Source organism: Coffea arabica, chromosome 2e (assembly GCF_036785885.1).
Source record: "Coffea arabica cultivar ET-39 chromosome 2e, Coffea Arabica ET-39 HiFi, whole genome shotgun sequence".
Taxonomy (NCBI): Eukaryota; Viridiplantae; Streptophyta; class Magnoliopsida; order Gentianales; family Rubiaceae; genus Coffea; species Coffea arabica.
This window is the reverse complement of record NC_092313.1, coordinates 67565307-67591039: the sequence shown is the minus strand read 5'-3', so window position 1 is coordinate 67591039 and position 25733 is coordinate 67565307. Positions and strand designations below refer to the sequence as shown.

At 34.9% G+C, this 25733-nt stretch overlaps 1 protein-coding gene and 1 non-coding gene across 2 annotated transcripts; both read right to left on the bottom strand.

The window, feature by feature from the left end:
• Positions 1-6687: 6687 nt before the first annotated feature.
• LOC113732733 (GDSL lipase) lies at positions 6688-8860 on the bottom strand. Its single transcript, XM_027258672.2, is given in 5 exon segments — positions 6688-7332; positions 7616-7877; positions 7961-8188; positions 8279-8403; positions 8520-8860. Coding segments are annotated over 5 exon segments (1167 nt in total). The 5' UTR covers positions 8824-8860; the 3' UTR covers positions 6688-7084.
• Positions 8861-13897: 5037 nt separating this feature from the next.
• LOC140037414 (small nucleolar RNA R71) lies at positions 13898-14004 on the bottom strand. The gene has a single exon (XR_011841319.1). It is a non-coding gene; the product is annotated as a small nucleolar RNA R71 (small nucleolar RNA).
• Between the last annotated feature and the right edge of the window lie 11729 nt (positions 14005-25733).

Genomic DNA, 25733 nt, shown 5'->3' with positions numbered 1-25733 from the left:
TAAATTTATAAAAAATTAAAATAAATGGATGAGCCTCCGATTGCTTCCACGTAATAAGGCAACAAAAATAATGTACCACTAACCCATGGAGTCATGGTGCCCATAGGGGACCATGACTGCTGGTCATATTCAAAAGCCAACCTTATTACTGGCGAAATTTCAAAATTGTCCACACACTAATGGTGTTGATAGGGGACCAAATTCACTGTTCACAAGCCAACTCCCCTTTTATACCAGTGTTGATTGATTGATTGATTTGATTTGGGTCCATCATATATATTAGGTCGTCTTGTCTTTTTGTCATCCTTGACAATGATTTCAATTGATGTTAAAATATCTCCTTTAAATAAAACTGAAGCATGCTCATGGTCAATATAGAGCAACGTTCGCTTTTCTTTTATCCACATGGAATCGAAACACAACACTATTTGATCTTTCAAGGAAAACGAAAGGAAATACTACCATTAGATTGTAAGTGATAGAATTTTAGGTGGAAACCAAATAAATGAATCCATTAGTATTCCAAGGCTAGAGTATAAAGAAAATCAACTACGTATGGGACTTGGTTATGGAAAAGAAAACACTGCTGAACAGCCTATAAGTAGTATTTGGTTTCATCAATTGCCCTTGCACCTTTTTGTTATTCTTGTCTTCAGATATTTGGACCATGGATCATGTTAAAGATTTTGAGAAAAGCCCGATAGTGCTCATTTAAGTTTTTAGCTGGCAGCAAACAGGGTGTCATCAATGAAAATCTATTAATTACTAACTCAAACAAGCAATTTTTCATTGCATGATAGGCATAATGCTCAGATTCTAAGGGAAACGACAACTTAATTGCAAAAATTGAGATTTCAAGATATAGAAATCATGGGTTCAAATCTCCTTTCCCCTCTTCGCTTATTAAATGACATCCCTCCCCTTCTAGAAAAAAAATTAAAAAATACTCTTGAAATATAAAGGACCTAAGAAAATGGTACAAGAAGAAGATACTTAAGAAGGCACCAAAATAATGAAGGGATGCTAAAGTGTTTCTTCATTACTAGGCAAATTAATAGAGAGAATTAGCGTTCCCTTTTTTTCCCATGTGGAAAAGAAGCAAAGTATTAGATGTCAGTTTCATTATTCAAAGGGGTAGTGTATATTTCCATAGGTAGAATTGGTCGTGGACAAAGACTTGCAATTAGAAAACAAATTAGCGGTTCACTTCTTGCGATTGAAGCCAAGCAAAGTGAAAAGGGAAAAATCCACTTTTCATCCTCAAATTTTGTGACAAAGACACATTTGGTCCCCAAACTTTTCGTCGGAACACATTGAGTACATGAATTAACGATTTTTTGCCACATTTAGTCAAAAAATGGGAATTTACTCAATTTGGACGGTGTAGACCACGTGGCCGTTAAGAAATATCCAAATATCAATTTATAACCAACACAGGTCAGCCTTTTGTGGACATTACACAATTCCTTGAACAGTTGTCCACTTTGGTATTATTTTAAGTTCTTATTTAATGGGCAATACCTATTCAAAATACTAGCTTTTTGTGGACATTTTACTCTCAAACATTCAATTTATAATAAATATATAAATGTTTTTAATTAAAATTCAAAAAGTGTTACAGTAATTTCTTACGAAAAAAAACTAATAGGTTATCTATTTAACATAAATTAAATATTTTTTAAAAAAGAAATATCCCACAAAGTACCAACTCTTTATGGCTTTTCTCTATTACAAGAACCAAGTACCAGGTTTTTATGAGCATTTTATTCTGAATCATTTAATTTATGTTAAATACATAAATATTTGCAAATAAAATTCAAAAGCCGTTACACAAATATTTTTACTAAAGAAAAACTAGCATGTTTTGTATTTAATATAAATGAAGTACTTGAAAGTAAAAAAAATTGTCCATAACATACCAGTTCTTTACGAGTTTCTTCCATTATATGAATAAAGTACTAGCTATTTATGAGCATTTTACTTTGAATCATTTAATTTATATTAAATACATAAATGTTTATAAGTGAAATTCAAAAAGTGTTACACTAATATTATTACGAAAGGGAAACTAGTAGGTTTTGTATTTAAAATAAATTAAATACGTGAAAGTAAAAAACAAAATTACCCACTTTTTACTAGCTCTTTACGGGTTTCTTCTATTATATGAATAAAGTACTAGCTATTTATAGGCATTTTACTATGAATCATATAATTTATGTTAAATACATAAATGTTTGTAAGTAAAATTTAAAAAGTGATATACTAATATTTTTACGAAAGGAAAACTAGTAGGTTTTGTATTTAACATAAATTAAATACGTGAAAGTAAAAAAAAAAAAAAAAAAATTGTCCATAACATATCAGCTCTTTATGAGTTTCCTCTATTACACAAACAAAGTAATAGCTATTTATGAGCATTTTACTCTGAATCATTTAATTTATATTAAATATACTGGATTGGAAAATCTTTGTTGAATCACTCCATTAACTCTGCTAATCTCAAGCAGCTTTTCACTTCATTAACTCGGTGGGAAAGGGGGAAACTTGGAGAAGAAAAGCAATGGGTTAGAGAGAGAGTAAAGTGTGGACTTGTGTTTGACTTGTGTTGGTTATAAATTGATATTTGGACATTTGTTAACGGCCACGTGGTCTTCACCATCCAAATTGAGTAAATTCCCATTTTTTGACTAAATGTGACAAAAAATCGTTAATTCATGTACTCAATATGTTCCGACGAAAAGTTTGGGGACCAAATGTGTCTTCGTCACAAAGTTTGAGGATGAAAAGTGGATTTTTCCCAATGTCCAAATATCAATTTATAACCAACACAAGTCAAACACAAGTCCACATTTTACTCTCTCTCTAACCCACTGCTTTTCTTCTCCAAGTTTCTCCCTTTCCCACCGAGTTAATGAAGTGAAAAGCTGGTTGAGATTAGCAGAGTTAATGGAGTGATTCAACAAAGATTTTCCAATCCAGTATATTTAATATAAATTAAATGATTCAGAGTAAAAAAAAAAAATAATCCAGTATGACAAAAAAAAAAATGATTCAGAGTAAAATGCTCATAAATAGCTATTACTTTGTTTGTGTAATAGAGGAAACCCATAAAGAGCTGATATGTTATGGACAATTTCTTTTTTTTTTTTACTTTCACGTATTGAATTTATGTTAAATACAAAACCTACTAGTTTTCCTTTCGTAAAAATATTAGTATATCACTTTTTAAATTTTACTTACAAACATTTATGTATTTAACATAAATTATATGATTCAGAGTAAAATGCCTATAAATAACTAGTACTTTATTCATATAATAGAAGAAACCTGTAAATATCTAGTAAAAAGTGGATAATTTCTTTTTTTATTTTCACGTATTTAATTTATGTTTTTTTTTTTTTTTTTTTTTTTTTAGGTGTGTCCCGCAGGGAGTGGACCCCGCAGACTATTCACCACCCTCAACAACTTGCTGGCAGCAAGGTTCGAACCAGGGACCTGAAGCCCCATCTTCAGTACCCTCAACCACCAGACCAAGCCCCTGAGGGCGTATTTAATTTATGTTAAATACAAAAGCTACTGGTTTCCCTTTCGTAATAATATTAGTGTAACACTTTTTGAATTTCACTTATAAACATTTATGTATTTAATATAAATTAAATGATTCAAAGTAAAATGTTCATAAATAGCTAGTACTTTATTCATATAATGGAAGAAACTCGTAAAGAATTGGTATGTTATGGACGATTTTTTTTTACTTTCAAATACTTCATTTATATTAAATACAAAACATGCTAGTTTTCCTTTAGTAAAAATATTTGTGTAATGGCTTTTGAATTTTATTTGCAAATATTTATGTATTTAACATATATTAAATGATTCAGAATAAAATGCTCATAAAAACCTAGTACTTGGTTCATGTAATAGAGAAAAGCCATAAAGAGTTGGTACTTTATGGGATATTTCTTTTTTAAAAAATATTTAATTTATATTAAATAGATAACCTACTAGTTTTTTTTCGTAAGAAATTACTGTAACACTTTTTGAATTTTACTTAAAAACATTTATATATTTATTATAAATTGAATGTTTGAGAGTAAAATGTCCACAAAAAGCTAGTATTTTGAATAGGTAATGCCCATTAAGTAAGAACTTAAAATAATACCAAAATGGACAACTTGTTCAAGGAATTGTGTAATGTCCACAAAAAGCTGACTTGTGTTGGTTATAAATTGATATTTGGACATTTGTTAACGGCCACGTGGTCTTCACCGTCCAAATTGAGTAAATTCCCGTTTTTTGACTAAATGTGGCAAAAAATCATTAATTCATGTACTCAATGTATTCCGACGAAAAGTTTGGGGACCAAATGTGTCTTTGTCACAAAATTTGATGATGAAAAGTGGATTTTTCCCTTTGGACATTTGTTAACGGCCACGTGGTCTTCACCATCCAAATTGAGTAAATTCCCGTTTTTTGACTAAATGTGGCAAAAAATCATTAATTCATGTACTCAATGTGTTCCGACGAAAAGTTTGGGGACCAAATGTGTCTTCGTCACAAAGTTTGAGGATGAAAAGTGGATTTTTTCCAAAGTGAAAATTTCACCTTTGGAGTTCCAGGGATCTTGTCACCATTATTAATAGAAAAATTTTGAACGAGTTATCATTTACAAATCTGGTGATTAAGGGCTTAAATTTGGATGGGTAGTGAACCAAATTTTATAAATATCCCAATTCTGCTTTGAAGCGAAGGCTAAAGCTCAGAAAAGTTCTCTGTTTTTTTTTCTTTTTTGGGTTCCTCTTCTACTAGTTTTATCCAAAAAGCATATCCATTCTAGATCTGACCAACTGTCCGTCCTACATCCTTTACATTTGAGTTTTCTGGAAGGCAACAGCGAATATGTTATAGTGAATAGCTAGGGTAAAGTGTACTCTTATGATCAGCCAACAGCTATTAACTGGCACCAGTGTGTGGTATGATAGGCACTACTCTTATAGTAACATATTGTTCACAAGCTCAGATGTGAGATGACTAACTCTATTGCAACTGTCTTTGAGCTCTGAAAGACCAGGAACCGTGTGGTGAGAGCTATTGTTAGGGAAAATATGCTTTGTTGTTGCATCAATAGAGAATGCCACCTTATACAAAGGCAAATTGGGAATTTCACATGCTTTCTTTGTACAGTATTATCATACCTACCTACAGCATGATGTAGTATTCAATAGCATTGAATTTTGGGAAAATCGTTCAAAACGTCTCTCATATTTTGTAAAATGACTTTTTTGGTCCCTCACTTTTAAAAATGTATTTTTACGTCCCTTACAAATTCACATTAATCAAATTTGGTCCTTATCTAAGCTTCCGACTAATTTTTTGTCGGAATCCACCACGTGTCTTGCACGTGATCATTTTTTAAGGACAAAATTGTCACATCAAAATTTACATCATCCAATCCATAGTCTCTCACATTTTACAAAATGAAATGTTTTGTCCCTCACATTTCACAAAATGAATTGTTTCGTCCCTCATATTTCACAAAATAAATTTTTTCATCCCTCATTATTCATGTGTACGAATAACTTTTTTTTTAAACTAATGTATATATCTATTTGATCTCACCTGAATAATACGAAAAAAATAACAAGAGTTTAAAAAAATTTGTTAGTTTTTCACTCATGTTCATTCCTTTTACTTGAAAATTGAAAACAAAGAAGACATTTAATTCTAAACATTATCAAGTGTTTATATCGAATTAAATTTAGACAGAAAAAATAAACAAAGGAAAAGTATGATAAAAAAAAGTAAGTAATTGACACTTTCAAATTTTAAAATAATTATAAGGTAAGAAATTCAACTGTTGGTCTTAAAAGTAGCGAATAAAAATTTCAGATTTAAACTGCAATTTGTTAACATGACTATAAAATTCGAATTAACACCTATTAATTAGATACTCTTATTAAACAACTCCATAAATGAATTATTACTAAAATAGAAAATGTTACAAATATTGAATAGATTCACATGGTGAAATCACACACACACACACACACACACATATATGTTTAAAACAAAATTATTATATTTAAACCCATGTATATATCGATCTGTTGGTGAATCAAATAGAAATACATTACATATTATTTGTACTGTTTAGATGAAATCAAATAAATATATACATGAATTAAAAAAAAAAACTATTCGTACACTTGGTCAATGAGAGATAAAAAAAATTTATTTTGTGAAATGCGAGGGATGAAAAAATTTATTTTATGAAATGTAAGGGACGAAACAATTCATTTTGTGAAATGTAAGGGACTATAGATGGATTATGTAAATTTTGATTTGACAATTTTGCCCCTAATAAATGATCAAATGCAAGGCATGTAGTGAATTCCGGCCAAAAACTAGTCGGACACCTAGATAGGGATCATATTTGACCAATGTAAATTTGTAAGGGACGTAAAAGTACACTTTTAAAAGTAAGGGACAAAAAAAGTCATTTTATAAAATGTGATGGACGTTTTGAACGATTTTCCCTTGAATTTTTAATATTTTGAGTCTTGAAACACGTTATACAAGCTTATTTACTGATTGATAATTTGCCTAGAAAAACTCTAAGAAGAAAAATGCGAGAATATAATTACGAATATTGTACAAAGATTGAAACAAGAAACAAAGATCCTCCTCTGTCAAACAGTTTATTCTGATTTATTTGCGAAACGATATGATGAAACAAACGTATTTATGTTGTGTTTTTTGACAACAAAAAAAGAAAAATATGTGAACAGTTGTCTTGTCTTATTTTGGAAGTAAAAACAGACCCCTACTAGCCCCCCACGGTTTGCTCGGGCGGTCCTTGTAGCTCCATTGAGTGAGAAGGGCCTGGGTTCGATTCCGAGCTCGGGCAGCCGGGGTAAATTCCTGATGATTCGGTGGGGCCCGCTCTCTCAGGCGCAGTGGGATTAGTTGGGGTTAACGGCGGTGTCAGGTATCCAGTCCCAGACCGCTACCCCCAGATACCCCTGTGTTGACAAAAAAAAAAAAAAAAACAGACCCCTACTAGTGAACTTCAATCAAGAGTAGATCAGGTTACAAATGAAATCTGAAAGAGGGACTTGAGATTATAAGGCCCAGTAATATTGGCGGGTCCGGCCCAGATGAGCTTCGCATATAGCTGGTTGGCCGCTTGAGTTGGATGACCGGAGTCAAAGGACAAATAATCTTGTGGATTGTCACATAGCTCGTATTCTTTTATTCCTCTCTTCCCTCCGCAGCTGTCAGCTCCTCGAAAAGGGCCACTGCCGCAGCATCCACTCTTCACTTCTTTAAAACCTTTTGTTCAATTAAAAACAAAGTGTAAAAATGGAAACTCATTGTTAATTACTCCACCATGCAATGCAGGTTTGCTGAAAAAGTTTAGCACTGGTATAGTTAGTTTGGATTCAGAGTTTGTACAATTGTCAATTTTAATTGCAACGTGCGTACTAGTACAATAGATGCAGATATTAGCAGAACAAATTTAAGCACTATATAATTACTCAAATATTTGCAAAGTTATTCAATTTCTATAGTTGGATTACTAATGCTAACAAGTAATAAATGTTGATGCACGTACCGTATTTTGATGGATTGTCGGATATTTCATCAACAACAGCGAAGATGTCAAAATATGAATATCTAAAGCCTTTGAGCTGCTTCTGCAGGTGCTTGAGTTTTTTGGAAAGCAAGGCATTGTGTAACTTGACCAAAGCTGTGATCTCTCCATTGCACTCTCCAGTCCCTCCAGCAGCCACATCGGCAGCTCTATAGACTGGTATACAGCCTAGAGGCGGCAGATTTAGAACTCCAAATTTTCTCCCACCTTTCTTGTATATTTCCTGTTATGCATGCTAATAATCACTTCGCCTTGCTCTACAATGGCTAATTGACTGTTGTCTAGCAGTAAAAATTAAAAATTTACCTCGACAGCAGCTGTAATGTTGCCAACCACCATTGCTACATAATCCTCTGGGGTAAATGACTTATATATGCCGGAAGTTCTGGAATCGGTCGTGTAATCATTACCCCCTATGCTAAAAAAGTATACAGAATTGGACAAGATTCGCTCTGCTCCTGTTTTACCAAGATTCGACCTCAACTATTTTTCAGCCTCGTTAAAATACCACAACTGCTGTTTAAGGTTGATAACCTGAGAAATGACTCCAGATCAATAACCCATATATGTTGGGAAACGGCACTATTACATCATTGAATTACACTACATAAGTGAATTACATACAAATCCGGGAAAGGTTTCAACTAGAGCACCAGCGCCAGCAGATGCGAAGTTTGAACCATAAGCCAACTGATATTGGTAGCCAATTTGGAGATAAGGTTGAATGAAAGGGAGCTTTGCGTATTCAGCTGCAAATGGTCATTACAACAAAGCAAGCTTGTTATTGAATATATGGAAAGGACATAAATCAGTGCACATTTGTTGATTTTTCGTAATAGAATCTGGCTACCTCCTACATACTTACCAATAAAGTCAGGGATTACACGGCCATCGCAAAACCTCCCTGACGGATATTTGAAGAAAGATTCTCCGTATGGCGGAAAGTTGGCCTGGAAAGGAGTACTTGTGTTGATGTAGTTGTTGTTTCCAGGATCAATAAGTGAGTCACCAAAAACGAAGAGGGCAGCGGTGATTTCCGGATGATGGCCATCATGATGGAAACAATCCGATGGGAATGTTAGACTTGCAAGGACAACTAATACTGCTGCTAAGCTGAGTTGGATACACGAATTAGCCAGGTTAAGCTTAATTCTGTATTCTTTCGTCATCTTCTTGGTAGACTGCCAGGTTTTTTTATTTTAAAAGTTCAAGTTGGATTGAAGTTTTATATTGGTTTTTTATGAGGATTTTTTTTTGATAAAAAATAAATTTTATTCAATAAATCTGTAGTAATAAAAAAAATACATCAAATCTTTGTTTGCTCTCCTGTTTTTGAAGTGTTTTTCACAAATTAGTTTTTCAAATACAATAAAAGTTACAACAAAGTACTCTAAAAGATAATCTAAAAATTAGTTTAAATTTTTTTAAAATTTTACCAAATATCTCACAATAAAAAATATTTCAAAATATTTTCTAAAAATATTTTAAAATATACTCTAAAAACTCTGCTACAGTAAAGTTTTTCAAAAATATCCCAAAAAACAGTTAATCCAAACGGATACATATCAGAAAACCTATAGATGCACATTCATCGTAATACTGCTAAGAAGTTTCAGCCGACATTTTTGCAAAACGTTCCAGATGCACATTCTCGTTCACATATTTACTGATAATGTATCAATTCAAGGAAACGATCTAAATATTGAAATAGTGTGTCACTTGTAGAAGAAACTTGTGGTTCAAATCTGGCGTCAAAGTTCAAAGTCCTTGAAAGGTAAGGTTCGATAGGATATATATGTATGGGTCCGTCTATATTTTAGGTGTCTTGTCTTGTCGTCATCATAGGTCGGAAAATGATTTCAATTGATGTTAAATGTCTCCTTTCAATAAAGCTGAAGTGTGCTAATTGTTGCTAATGGTCAGGGCTACCTTTGCCTTTCTTTTATCCATGTGGAAACAAAACACAATAATGGTATTTGGTCTTTCAAGAAAAACGAAAGAAAATACAACCATTAGATTGTCGGTGATGGAATTTCAAGTGTTTCTACTTTCTACCAAATAAATGAATCCATAACTAATCCAAGGCTAGAGTATAAGGAGAATCAACTCTGTACGGTACCGGGTTATGGAAAGGAAAATGCTTCTGGACAGCCTATCAGTAGCATTTGGTTTCATCAAAGCAAAAGGCTATCGTACTTTTTTGTCATGCTTGTTTTCAGATATTTGGAACATGGATCATATTAAAGATTTTGAGAAAAGTGCGGTAGTGGTCATTTAAGTTTTAAGTTGCCATCAAATAGGGAATAATCAATGAAAATCTATTAATTTCTAACCCAAACAAGCAATTTTGCATTGCATGATAGACAAAATGCTCAAATTTGAGGGAAACGACGGTCTTATGACTAAAGTTGAAACTTCACAATTTAGAGATTATGGATTCACATCCCTTCCCTTCAAAAAATTATTAAAGTAAATAGTCTTGAAATATAAAGGTATCTAAGAAAATTTGCGTGTGTATTTATAATCTTTTGTATCCAAGTCAATAGACTTTCCTATATATAAAGAAGATACTTAAGAAAGCCCCAACATAATCAAGGGATTAAACTGTCTTCTTCATTAATAGCATGACCCTGGGGCTTGGTCAGCAAATCGATAGAGAGAATTGACGTATCCTTGTTTTTATCCATGCGGAAAAGAAGCCAAACATTAGATGCCAGTTTCATTATTCAGTAGCGTACCGTTCGCCATTTCCATCGGTAGTATTGATCGCGGACAGAGACTTTGGCATAAACCCATAAAATTCTTGTCCCACATCGACTTGAGAGGTGTGCGTGTGTTTGGATTTAAGGTCCGTGAGTTTATTCAGAAGTCAGCAATTGCCTTTTGGATAAACTGGTGGAGTTACCTTAGATCCGGGTGTGCGTGTGTTTTCTTACAGTTGTTGAAGACTTGACATAAAAACCAAAGCGGTTCACTTCTTGCGTGTTGAAGCCAAGCAAAGTGAAACTTCCACCATTGGAATTCCAAGGCTCATGTCACTATTATTAACAGAAAATTTTGGACCGAGATATTAAGGGCTTAAATTTGGATGGATAGCAAATCAAATATTATAGATAGCCCAATTCCGATTTGAAGCACAGGTTAAAACTTAGAAAAGGTCCTTTTTTTTGTCAGTTCCCTTTTCTTCTACTTCTGTCAAAAAAAAAAAAAAAAACATATCCGTTCTGGATTTGACCAATTGCCCAAAGGAGTTGGGCAATTTTCATGTCACTTTAATTGACGGTAATGTATTTTCAAAGATGTCGTTGCTCTGAAAAGCGAAAGATTGAAACAAGAAACAGAGATCCTCTCCGTCAAACAGTTTATTTCGATTTGTTTGTGAAATTATATGATGAAACAAGCATATTTATGTTTTGTTTTTGGCAACAAAAAAAAGTATAAATATATATGAAGAGGTGTTTTTTTTTCTTTTTGAAGAAAAAGCAGAAACTAAGAAATATAAATGTCACAAACGGCCCCTTATGGCTAGTTTGTGAGTTTAAGATAGAAAAAGAAAAAAGAGAAATGTTAAGTTACAAAAGAAAAGAAGAGGAAGGAAGAGGAGATTTGGTATTGTTTTAAAGTTTTAGAAGGAAGTAGAATGATTTTGATACACAAGTAAATAAAATTTTATTCAATAGTTTTGTGAGGATAAAATGGACAAATTGGGAAAGTTTTGGAGGCATTCATTAGTTTTCCTTTGCTTTCCGCCCATTTTGGATCGAAATAGGGAAAAAAGTCCCAATGCCCCTCTAACTATTAGCCAGGTGAACTTTTGACTCTCCAACAATTAAGAGTCAACTTATGGCCCTCGATCTATCGAAAGTGCAAAATGTTGAACCTTCTGTCAAGTTCAGCCGTTAAAACCAATGAAAATCTGATAGAGCAATTATTGGACACATTTTGTACTGTTATTTTGTCCTAATTTTGGCTACTTACTGTGCTAAGTATTGAGATTTCGCTCATATTTCATATTTGTATAAATTGTAGGTGGTTGGTGTTAAAAGTGATCTCTTGAAACAAATTTTCAGAAGACCCTTTATTTCAAGACGTGCCCATGCCAGAGATTGAGGAGATACACCTAAAAGACGGATCCCGCGAGATTGGCAAAACAAGTGAAAAATTAGGAAATCAAAAGGAGGCTCGTGGGCCGTGGAGGTGCAGAGGATCAAAACTCTTTTCAAAGAGGAAGTAAAGTGCGGAGTCCTCTTCCTTGCTTTTCGGCGGCTAATAGAAACGAAACCAGATTCACGTCATATAAGGAGATTAGCTTTTCCTCTGCTCTGGGACGTTTCTTCCTTTCTTTTCGGCGGCTATTGTGAGTGAATTGGCTAAAAAACCAGATTCACGTGGAATAAATTAGTTTGAGTTTTCCTTTTCCCATCTGTCAGACATTGGAGACCTCTCTCTAGCTTTTGGCTTTGTACGATTTTGACTCCTTGATTTTGACTCATGCTTTGGACAATTTTTCGTTAGCTTTTGTTTTGTAATTTCGACTCCAGTACGGAGACGAAACCCATAAAGAGACAACGCCTTTTCGCCTGCCTCCTCGTTATTTCTCCTTTTCGCAACCTTTTGGTAATTAATTAGATGATATCAACTAAATCATGCGAGATTGATATGATGAGGAGCGACTAGGTTTCTTCTCTACCCAAAGGTCGACGCGAAAGTGTGGTCCATAATATCTGTGAGATCTAATCGAACTTTCACTATTTCCTCCAATTTGTTACTATTCGTGCGTTTCCTGGATTAATTGTTTATGGCTATTTTATCAGTTGAGTACCAACGGTCGGATATTTAATTTAATTTAATTGCCTACTGTCACGTTAACTAAATTGAATCCGTAATTGTTCGTTTAGTTGACAACCACCATAATTGGCTTTATGTTGGGGAAACGTAAGATCTAATTTAAATAAACCCTCGTAGCGTGTTTATGGATTAGGGTTGGGTTTTTATAGGTTTAATGCAACTGGATAATTAAATTCCTACGGTCGTACCTAGGGTTGTTCTCTGGTTAGAGAAGCAGTCAATGATCGTATTTTGACTGTCGAAAAAGTAAGGAAGAACTGGCTGTCAGAGCTTGTTGATAGCTATAACCAACCTAGTGACGAATGAATGAAATATCTTTGCATCGATGATCATTTAATTGGACCGTGCTTGAAAAGTTGATCCTTTGGGTAGAATTTTATTAATTGCTATTTTTAGTAAATTGTACTTGGTGAGTTAGATTTTAAATTTTGTTTATTTTAATTTCATTTTCACTCCGTTAAATATCCCCCAATTTTGTTCTATTAATTTGGAAAGAAACAACTTCCTCTCCGTTCCCTGTGGAATCGATCCTACTTGCCATTGTATGCAAATCTAATACTTTTATAGACAATTGTAGTATATCGGATCAAGCAAACTTTTCGGGAACAGGGTGAATCAAATAATCCATTGCACACCTAGGGTCCCTGCTCCAGTACTTGGATTTATTCTATAATTAATTGTGGTGGTAATTAGGACTTTTTAGTAATTATTATTGCACAGGTTCGGCACCTGTCAATTTTTGGCGCCGTTGCCGGGGAACGGTGTTTTGGTTAATTTTGTTTCTTTTTAAGTTGTTCTCTTTGGATTTGTCTGGCATTTTTCTAGTTTATAACTCGTTCTTCTCGTACATGCGAATTGATTTTCGACCCGGAAGTAGAGATGACTGTGCGCCAAACTAGAAAAGAGACTAGACAACTAAGAGAGAAGCAATCTAGCATTGCATCTCAGGAACTGGATCCAGAGATTGACTCAACAGATTCAAGTGGTGATAATTCAAGTGACCCAAGTCAAGAGGAAATCCCTATGGCGAATGCAAGAACACTAAGGGAGTTGGCTGCTCCTAAATTGTCCCAGCAGCTATTGTGCATCACATTTCCAACTCTAGCTGAGAATACCTCCTTCGAACTGAAGTCGGGATTAATTCACCTTTTACCCACGTTCCACGGCCTCTCGGGTGAAGAACCCCATAAACACATCCAAGAGTTCGATGTGGTATGCTCCAGTATAAAACTTTCAGGAATTACTGAGGAGCAGATTAAATTTAGAGCATTCCCTTTCTCCCTAAAGGATGCAGCGAAGGATTGGTTATACTACCTACCTGCAGGTAGTATCACAACATGGGCCCAACTAAAAAAGAAATTTTTAAAAAAATTCTTCCCTGCATCCCGGGGTGCAAGTCTGAGAAAAGAGATATGCAGCATTAAGTAGTATCCTGGGGAATCCCTATATGACTATTAGGAAAGGTTCAATAAGTTGTGCACTAGATGCCCACAGCATCAAATTAGTGAGCAACTATTGATCCAATACTTCTATGAGGGACTTCGGTCATCTGACAGAAGTATCATTGATACTGCGAGTGGGGGAGCACTGGCAAATAAGACACCGAGAGAAGCGTGGCTGCTTATTGAAGCAATGACAGAGAATTCTCAACAATTTGGCTTTCGTGAGAGTAGCCCTACCCGTAGGGTTAATGAGGTGGAGACGACATTCATTCAGCAGCAGCTATCGGAGCTAACATCTTTTGTTTGGCAATTAGTTGTGGGGAACGTGCATCAATCAAAGGTCTATGAAATTTGCACAAACGTGGGCCACCCCACTGACTCATGCCCTATTTTGCAAGAGGATGAGACTGAACAAGTAAACATGGCTGGAGGCGTGCCCACGCCCAGTAGGCAGTACAATCCATACTCGAACACGTACAATCCGGGTTGGAGAGACCACCCCAACTTCAGCTATGGGAACATACCACAGAATTCATTCTCAAATTATCCACCAGGATTTCAGCAACCATGGCAACTAAAGCCTCAACATTCGTACGCCAATTTAGGAGGCTCTTTGGAGGATATTGTCAAGAGTCTGGCCACGATTACTACTCAACTCCAGTAAGAAACTAGATCCTTGGTCACAAGTACTGCTCAATTCCAGCAGGAAAATAGATCAGGCATGAAAGATATGGAGATTCGAATGAGCCAAATGGCAACTGCCATTAATCGTTTGGAGTCTCATATTTTTGAGAAATTGCCATCGCAACCCGAAACAAATCCTAAAAATATAAGTGCTATGACACTGAGAAGTGGCAAGGAAGTGGAGGAATCTAAGTTGACGAATTCGAAAAGCAAAATTGAGGAGGAGACAGAAAATGAGATTGAAGAAGAATGGCGCATTCGCGAAGGCCCTAAGGTAACGCTCACTCCTTCAATTCCTATTAAATCTAACTTACCGCCTTTTCCTTGCAGGTTGGAAAAGACAAAGAAGGCGGAGAATGAAAAATAAATTCTGGACGTGCTCCGCAAAGTGCAAGTAAACATCCTCCTATTTGACGCGATCAAACAGGTGCCCAAATATGCAAAGTTCCTGAAGGACTTGTGCGTTAACAAAAGGAAGCTAAGGGGTGATGAGAGAGTGATGGTAGGAGAGAATGTATCAGCTGTACTTCAAATGAAACTCCCACCCAAATGCGGGGATTCAGGTATGTTTACTATCCCCTGTAAGATTGGCCATTCTAATATCAAAAATGCCATGCTAGATTTAGGGGCTTCTATTAATGTGATACCTAAATCAATCTATGATTCTCTAAATTTAGGACCCTTAAAAGAAACAGGGATAATAATTCAATTGGCTGATCGTACATTTGCTTATTCAGATGGGATAGTAGAGAATGTTTTAGTGCAAGTAGATGGATTAATTTTTTCAACTGATTTTTATATGCTTTACATGGATGATAGAAGTGCCCCAAATTCATCACCCATTATATTAGGAAGGCCATTCTTGAGTACTGCCTAAACTAAGATTGATGTTAGTAAGGGTACTCTCACAATGGAATTTGATGGAGAAATAGTCCACTTTAATATTTTTTATACAATGAAACATCCTGTTAACTCTCATTCTGTATTTGCTATTTATGTCACTAATCCCTCTGTGCAAGAATTTTCTGAATTTGCTTGTAGGGGTAAATTCAAAATTGCTGCGAACAAGTATTATGAAATGAAAGCAATTCATGAGGTGAAAATGGGTAAAAAATTAAGGAAAAATGTTACACTCAATGGCTATTTGAATCCCGAAAGAGGGCCACCGATTACAAGAAAAATTAAATTACATCCAGACTGAAGAGTGGTGTAATGTGTCTAGCCAAAAACATTAAAAAAAGACGTTACTTGGAAGGCAATCCAAGGATTTCAATTGTATTTTATTTCATATTTGTGTGTTCAAGATCAGTGGGTTTAGGTTCCTATTGACAAACAATCTTTATTGTAGGTCATGGGTGTTTCTGTGCAGTTTTATTCTGGGTTGAGGGCACAAATTCGTGGGCAGAAAACTTCATGTTACAAGGCGTGCTCGCGCCTTGTGTTCACAGGGCATGGACATTTGTAAAACTTGGTGATAAGAAAACCTCACCTTCCAAGGCATGCCCACGCCTTCCAATCTTTGCGACAACGAAAGTCAAACGCAACCAGGACCATCTCTAACCCTACTTTTCTACCTTCCTCTCTTCTTGTTTTGTTTGGTCTTTTCAATTTTTTTTTATCTTAGTTTCTATTTTTCACTTTCTGTTGTTCTGTCTTAGTCTCAATTTCTACTTTTCCCTTTTTCCTGTTCGTCCGCCGCCGCTCTCTAGCCCGCACCACCGCCGCGTCGCCGCCCTTCTCTTTCTCTTCCATCGCACCGCACATCGCTGCCACCGCACGCCGCTCCATTCTCCCATCGCGCGCCTTATCCTACAGTTTTCTTTGCTCATATTGGATTCCAGCCTTCTCATCCTCATCCCCCTTAGTGTCTCGCTGCACCCTTTCGGTAGTCAGGGAAGTTTCGCCCCTTTATTCTCGCACTTTATTTGTCTTTACTACATTGAGAACACTGTAGGTTTTAGGTGTGGGAGGGTGATTTCTTTCTTTTATTTATTTTTGTTTCTATCATTTCTTGTTGCTCGAAAGAGAAAAGAAAAAAAAAAGAGGAAAAATGAAACAAACAGACAACGAGAAAAAAAAAGAAAAAAAAAGGAAAAATTGTGTAGTTAGTTCACTTTTTGCTAGAGCATTTTGCTATGATGAATTATACAATCAAGATGCACGTGTATGTGGTCATATATGCTAGTTTTGCATTTTGGTTTTCCTTGGCAATATCGTTGAATGTTGAATATGCTGGACTTGACCCATTCTTGAAACTTTTGGGAGCTTTTGAGCCATGCACGAGCACACTATTCTTGTTTGCTTCGTTTGTGTTGTTGAATGGGTATCACACATGGTATTGACATTCTAGAACTTGCTATTTTGTACATGTCGAGGCCACATTTTGTTGAAGTGAATGCATTTGAAATGATAAGGGCATTTAAGATTTAACCTTCTTTAGCTTTCTACAAACCATGCCTTCATCTTGTCTCCTAATAGTGAACCGATTTGAGCTTTTATCCTTCTCTTTTGTATGTTAGCCGTGTTTAATAACCTAAGACCTTTTTAGACTTTCTTGTTCAACCTTGTGTCGTTAAGAGATGTCTGAATTTCATTGCTTGTGCAAGGCAAATAAATCTAGGGTCACAAATGTTATCGTAATAGAAGTTGTATGGTGCCAGTTCTGTGCATCTGAGATCGGAAAAGAAGAAAAAAAAAAGAAAAAGAAGAGAAAGAATAAAAAAAGCTATCGACAAGCTGGTGAACAGAAGACTCTGGCTTACAGGGCATGCCCACGCCCTGCAAGACGCTCTTCAAAAAAAAAAGAGATAGAGAAAATACAAAAAGAGTTCCAACACTTGCACAGTGGATATAGCAAATGGAAACGCCTTACTTGTGAAATTTTTCCGGTAAAGTGTTGTGGTTATATAGTGGATATCAGACATTTTTTTGACACATTACACCCTGTTTTTACTTTCTTATCCCGCCTTTTACCTAAGCCCCATTACAACCCTATTAAAGCCCCTTTGATTTGTGTATTTAGTTCACTTTTGAGTGGTAGAGATGTGATAAATGTGCAAGCCTATGGTAATTCCATTCCGTGATGTTGATTTAAGCGTTCCTAGTATTTATACATTTTCTTGAAGGTGACGTGTATTACTGTTCATATTCTTTGGATAACCACCTGTCCGGTATGTTCTAATTTTGGCGGCATTGTCAGGAATGCGGGATGCTTATGTTTGTATAGACCACTACGGAACCGTTGCTATCTTGATTGTACTTCTGAACTTCGAAATGCTTGAGGACAAGCATTGTCTAGGTGTAGGGGGATTTGATAGAACAATTATTGGGCACATTTTGCACTGTTATTTTGTTCTAATTTTGGCTACTTACTGTGCTAAGTATTGAGATTTCGCTCATATTTCATATTTGTATAAATTGTAGGTGGTTGGTGTTAAAAGTGATCTTTTGAGGCAAATTTTCAAAAGATCCTTTATTTCAAGATGTACACATGCCAGAGATTGAGGAGATACACCTAAAAAATGGACCCCGCGAGATTGGCAAACCAAGTGAAAAATTGGGAAACCAAAAGGAGGTTCGTGGGCCGCGGAGGTGCAGAGGATCAAAACTCTTTTCGAAAAAGAAGTAAAGTGCGGAGTCCTCTTCCTTGCTTTTCGGCGGCCAATAGAAACGAAGCCAGATTCACGTCATATAAGGAGATTAGCTTTTGCTCTACTCTGGGACGTTTCTTCCTTTCTTTTCGGCGGCTATTGTGAGTGAATTGGCTAAAAAACCAGATTCACGTGGAATAGATTAGTTTGAGTTTTCCTTTTCCCATCTGTCAGACGTTGGAGACCTCTCTCTAGCTTTTGGCTTTGTACGATTTTGACTCCTTGGTTTTTACTCTTGCTCTGGACAATTTTTCGTTAGCTTTTGTTTTGTAATTTCGGCTCCAGTACGGAGACGAAACCCAAAAAGAGACAACACCTTTTCGCCTGCCTCCTCGTTATTTCTCCTTTTCACAACCTTTTGGTAATTAATTAGATGATATCAACTAAATCACACGAGATTGATATGATGAGAAGCGACTAGGTTTCTTGTCTACCCAAAGGTCGACGCGAAGGCGCAGTCCATAACATCTGTGAGATCTAATCAAACTTTCACTATTTCCTCCAATTCGTTACTATTCGTGTGTTTCCTGGATTAATTGTTTATGGCTATTTTATCAGTTGAGTATCAACGGTCGGATATTTAATTTAATTTAATTGCCTACTGTTATGTTAACTAAATTGAATCCGTAATTGTTCGTTTAGTTGACAACTAGTGACAACCACCATAATTGGTTTTATATTGGGGAAACGTAACATCTAGTTTAAATAAACCCTCGTAGCGTGTTTATTGATTAGGGTTGGATTTTTCTAGGTTTAATGCAACTGGATAATTAAATTCCTACGGTCGTACCTAGGGTTGTTCTCTGGTTAGAAAAGCAGTCAATGGTCGTACCTTGACTATCGAAAAAGTAAGGAAGAACTGGCTGTCAGAGTTTGTTGATAGTTATAACCAACCTAGTGACGAATGAATGGAATATCTTTGCATCGATGATCATTTAATTGGACCATGCTTGAAAAGTTGATCTTTTGGGTAGAATTTTATTAATTGCTATTTTTAGTAAATTGTACTTGGTGAGTTAGCTTTTGAATTTTGTTTATTTTAATTTCATTTTCACTCCATTAAATATCCCCCAATTTTGTTCTATTGATTTGGAAAGAAACAACTTCCTCTCTGTTCCCTGTGGAATCGATCCTACTTGCTATTGTATGCAAATCTAATATTTTTATAGACAATTCTGGTATATCGGATCAAGTAAACTCTTCGGGAACAGGGTGAATCAAGTAACCCATTACACACCTAGGGTTCCTGCTCCAGTACTTGAATTTGTTCTATAATTAATTGTGGTGGTAATTAGGACTTTTTAGTAATTATTATTGCACAGGTTCGGCACCTGTCAAAACCAACACCACGTGAGATGCATGTGATGTATGCCGAAATCTAGGGGCATTTTAGTTCAAGCTATCATCCACTCAGTAAAAAGGAGTACAAATCAGTTTAACTTAATTGTTGCCTTTTACCATTCTCTCTCCCTCTACCGCAAGTGGTTGGAAGCTCCTGCAATTCGTCGACCATCATCACCAGTGCACATCTCTTGAAACTTCCACTGGGAAATTACAGGTACCCAACCAGATCCTCTTTCCCGTAAATGAGCTGCATAGAAAAACTAATCAAGGATAGTTGTATGTTAGGCACCGGTTGTAGTTTGATTAGCAATCATCCTCCTAGCAGCAGCTATATATTGATTCAAACATGTGAATTGGTAGTCCCTTTATGATTTGAAGTGCCTGACTGGGTTCTCCACTTCACGCTATGAAAAGCAAATGATTGTCATCTCTTTTGAAGATCAAATACTATATCAGATACTTGTGAGATCCTCCCTTTTTCTCCTTTTTTTTTGGGGTGGGGTTCCAATTAGTTGTCTATTGCACTACCACGCTGTAAAAATGCACTCCTGAGGCCTTTTGTCCACTCATCACTTGATAGTTTCTGGGAGTATCACAATCTCGGATGATACAGCAGATATGAACTTGATGCACCCTTCTTACCCAGGAAAATTTGGCTCAAGTGTTTATAAATCTTAATAATCAATCCCTTTCACCCAGAGTTAACCTAATGGTGGCTCTTGATGCTAAATTGGAAATTCCTTTTGGATGAGAAAACAAAGAAGAAAAAGAAAAAGAATCAATTATCTGCAACCAAATGGAACAAAAAACTTGACTAGAAGCTCTTCAGCTGCCATGGAGATTTTCTTCCTAAAGCTTTTTATTGGGGAAGAAATCCCTTTTTACCGAATAGAAAACTGTTGGACAGACTAAAATGCCCTTCATATTTTAGCATACGTTTCATGTGGTGTTATTTTCCGTCAATCTTAACGACCGAACTTGACAGAAGGTCCAAAATTTTGCACTTTCGATAGATCGAGGTCCAAAGATTTACTCTTAACTGTTGGGGGACTAAAAGTTCACCTGACTAACAGTTAGAGGGTTATTAAGACTTTTTTCCCATCAAGATAAAATTACACTGTAGCACTTGGAATCCTTCAAAATTCGTTTGCTTCTTTTCTTCTTCGGTTTCACTTCCAGTTCCCAAACATAAAAAAAGGCAACTTTCTCTTCCTTTCTCTTCGTTTTTGCTGAAATCTCAACTCCCAAATGCACTACATCTAAAAATGTGACTTGAGATTATAATGCCTAGTAATATTGGAAAACGTGACTTGATCACGTTTCAATGAAATCTGAAAATGTGACTTGAAATTATAATGCCTAGTAATATTGGAGGGTTCAGCCCACATGAGCTCCGCGAATTGCTGGTTGGCTGCTTGAGTTGGATGATTGGAGTCAAAAAACAAAGAGTCTTGTGGATTGTCACATAGCTGCAGTTGCGAGCTCTTCGAAAAGGGCCACTGCCGCAGCGTGCACTCCTCACTGCTTTAAAATTTTTTTATTTGACTAATAATAATTCACGTGCTTTGCACTTGGATATATTTTTTAAAAATATAAAACCTTTAATATATTAAATTTTTGTACAAAACTTTGATTGTTACATAATATAAATTAAAAAACTATATAATGAACAAAATTAAGCAATTAATAATTGTACAAAATGTTTGTTATGTACAAAACAATTAAAAGTTTATTATGTATTTTACAGTTATAAAAACTCTGAAAATAAAAGATTATCATATTTAAACTAAGTTGTTGGTATAATATTTTGACTAAGAAACCGTATAATAAACAAAATTAAGCTATTGCTAGTTGTAGAAAATGTTTATTATATACAAAACAATTAAAAGTTTATTGAACTCGGAAGTTGCAAGATTATCACATCTAAATTAAGTTGTTGCATATTTTATTTGGATTGTGACAATAAGAAGAGGAAAATTTATGTGTTCTATCAAAATCTGAGCACAATACATTCTAAATATTATGATTTGGATACAACAAATTTTTATTAATTTCAGTAGTTGTAAACCTTTTCTGTTAATATTGACTAGGAAATCATATAATAAACAAAATTAAGCAATTGCTAGTTGTAAAAAATGTTTATTATATACTGTTGGGATACATGCGTAGACCAAACGACTATTGAGGCATCAAGCACACAATAATTTAATGAGAAACAAGTTACAAGCATAAAAGATAAACACATATAAGATTTAATATAATTCGACTCCATTATTGAATCTACGTCCATGTAGAAAAATCCGTTCTTTATTATCTGAGAAAAACTCTATACAAAAATATAATTTGAATCCAAACCCAACTCTTGTATATTATTTCTCATTTTTCAAGAACCCTTTTTTCTATCCTATGTATAAGGCTACATGTCACTATTTGTGTGTCACTTTGTAGTATGCTAATTTTCTCTATTTATAAACTACATTACTTGGCCAATATCCGAATAATAATAGGAAATAACTACTAACTTCTAATCTCATACGGAATAGGAAATAATTTCTAATTCTTAAATTCATACAAATAGAAAATTTTTTTGCTACAATTTCAAGTAACTAAAATCAATTAAGAAACTAGTTACTTTCACACAAAACAAAAAACATGCCTAAAAGAAATTAAACCAATTTTCTAACAAATCTCCACCTTGATGAATGTTTCTTTTAGTAACCATTTGCCTTCAACTGCTAAATCATATGGTACCGAATTACACATCCGAATCAATATAGTCCTAACATCCAATTGATTCAATTAGCAAATGAGCATGTATAGTTATCTTGAATCCATGAATCTAACTTTCAGTTGATTCGCGAGAAGGTGTCTCAATTCACCATCTCTCTTCGTAGATTTCTTCTCATCTCCATTTGCAACTCGAGATTTTCTTTTGTGAGTTTTGTTTCTAACTATTGAGGTAACCAAGTGATAAAACCACCATATTTCTTCCCATCCTTAGAATTATCTCGCCATGTGTAATTTTTAAAACTCCACTTACAATGAAAAGCTCGTAACTATCAGAGTCCTCTGGCACTTGAAAATTAGATTTCTTTGCTTCTTTGGGACATGTGTCACACCACTCAAAGAACATAATCCGAATCTAACAACCATTCGGTATTAAGTATCAATCATTTGGAGTTGTGAGAAAGTCTCCACCAATTCATATTCAAAATCGATATTGGACTCCACCTTTTTTCTTGACTCTTGAATCACTTGCTAAATTTATACCATCAAATATCTCCATGCTTTTTGGTTTCCCTTTCTTCACCATCAATGTTTCTTCCTTCACCCATTTAATAAATGGATATTATTGGGTGATCTATTAATAAATGGGTATTATTGGGCAACTCATTTATATCCATATCTAAAATTTTAAAATACCCATATCCATCTATTCATGAGCGGGTATAGGTAAATTTAGCTAGATAGTTTTGTTTGCCACCTATAGTTTTGCAATAACTGTTGACATTAGTTTTTTACCATGCAACCACCTACTTTTGCTAATGTAAATAATGCTTTTGTCTACGGCTCTTTGTCTGAATTTTCTATTGTATAATGACCAGTTTTTGGTAATATACTGAACCATCACTTTTCCATCATCAAATTTGCACACACCCACTCGTAACTCCACATACACAACTAACAATTTCACCAAAAATTGGGTACCTTCATGCATTGCATGAGACCCGAATAAACTAGTATTGACTTAGTGTGTGAATTGTAGAAGAAACTTGGGGTTCAAATCTGGCATCAATTTTCCTCGATATGCTATATATAGTTGATGTCTTGCCTTTTTGTCATCCTAGCTTGGAAAATGATTTCAATTGATGTTAAAATGCCTTCTTTCGATAAAACGGAAGGGGGCTAATGGTCAGTATAGAGCTGCGTTTGCCTTTCTTTTATCCACATGGAAACAAAACACAATATAGTATTTGGTCTTTCAAGAAAAATGAAAGAAAATACTATCATTAGATTGTAAATGATAGATTTCAAGTGTTGATACTTTCTATCAAATAAATGAATCCATAAGTATTCCAAGTTTAGATGTGTTGTGTTTAATATATTTTTATGTTTCTCTATCACTATAATTTTATGGATATTTCATCTTTAAAATCGTTACTTAGGTGTGTTTTTGTGATTGGACGAGTAGAAAGCACTTGTGGTAAAAATAATGTAAAAACAGATCAATTAGCAGGAAAATGTTCAATCCGAGAAGTTAGCAGCTAATGGGCACTATAATGGGAGCCAAACACAACACCCGTTTGAAGTTGAAGCTGATTTTTGTCAGATTAACGGGTTAAGCTATGATGGGTTCCGTCTTACAACCTAACTCAAGACTCAATATGGTCTGCACGAACTATTCCTAATTTAAGTGGACTACTTGATTCTATCCTAAAATCCTCATCAAGAGGCCCCTATAAACACATGAAGCAAGAGCCGTCAAGGGAAGAAGCAACAACTTTTCTATGTAATTTTTCATTTCCTAGAATAAGTAAAGTATAGTTTAGGAATTAGTTTCTTTATTCACTTATGAACATCTCTTTTGCTCTTGCAATGACAATGTCTTGCTAGTTCCTTTATTCAAACCAAGGATAGAAGTGCTGACTCCTAGTATTGTGGAACCGGTTTTAGTACTTAAAATGACAATTACGGATCACAATTTGATGAGAACATGAAGATTTGGATTCCCTTTAAGTTCAAAGAAATTTGTTTGATGGTTGATGGTGCAATCGGACTCAAGAATCATTGAAGATCCGAACTTGTATCATGACTATTTCTTGTTATTTATTTAATTAAGTTTTTAGCAATAATTGTTAGTTAATTAGAGTTAGTCTTGAGTTATTTTTGAGTCCTTAATAAGGGGAATAAAGGCTAAGGTCATGTTGACCATAGTTAAACCAATTTGAGTTAGTTAATTGGTTATTCTAGTTGAGCTAGAGTTTTAGCAAAATAGTTAATTACTTCTAAATTTGTTTAGGAAATTGTGTCAAGTTTAGAAGCCAAGTCAAATAAGGAAACTTGTATTGTTTCCAAGTTAGATTAGGTTTTTGAGTCTTGTAAGGCTATTAATAGCCAAACTTATGATATTTTCAGTAGTAAGACAATTATGAATAAAATTTGAGAATTTTCTCTTTCTTGTTCCTTTGGGAACGTTCCTTGATACAAAGTGAATCATGTTTCCTTCGTTCAAATTTTGATTTATCAATTCAAGATCACGTTGAATTGTGGCGCCATTCTATCAACAAATATTTGTTCGCTAATTCGTTAGGTTGTGGGTTGAAATTAAATTCAATGTTCACACCTCGGGGGTTAGAAGGGTCAAGTTTTTTCCATCTTTTGTATCCATAACCTAATCAAGATAGATCCTTCCGTTGCCTGATTGATTCGATTTCTTCTCGAGCGGTCCTTGGAGAATCGAGTTCGCATCATCTGGTATCAGAGTTTCGGCTCTTGATCTAGGTTGATATTCTTTTCTTTTCTTGTTTTCTCCTTTATTCTTCTACCAAACCCTTCCCAATTCAAAAAAAAATTGTCACCTTAGGGTTTGAATTTCCACCGATTCATTTGTGTCGTTGTTTGTCAAAATCTATTCGTAGTAATTTGTATTGAGTCGTCAAAAAAAATTCGGGGGTACTATTTATCGATACTGTAGCAGTACTGTTCATCCAAAATTTTTTTTTTCCATACCTTGTGTTTGTTTCTTGTTGTTCTTGCTTCTTGTAGTTGGTTTGGTAATTTCTTGAAGTTCTTGGGTTGCATTGGTGAGTTCTTGAAAAAATCTTGATATTTTGAAAACCCTAAAAGTCACCCCTTGAATCTTGAAGTGCGGCTACCTTGTTTTCTTGAATTGGCAAGTTAGAAAAAAAAAAAGAAGAAAGAAGGGAAAAAAAAGGCAGCCTTGCGTTGGATTTGGAAACTGAGAGGGATTTGGAATCTTGGGCCTGTTTGGAACCTCAAGTTTTTAGCAAGTTTGTATAATACTAGTTTTTTAACAACTTTTGCTACGGGAACCCCAAAAAACTTATCAAAGTTTTTAACCTACACACTTCAAAATAATACACTAAAAAC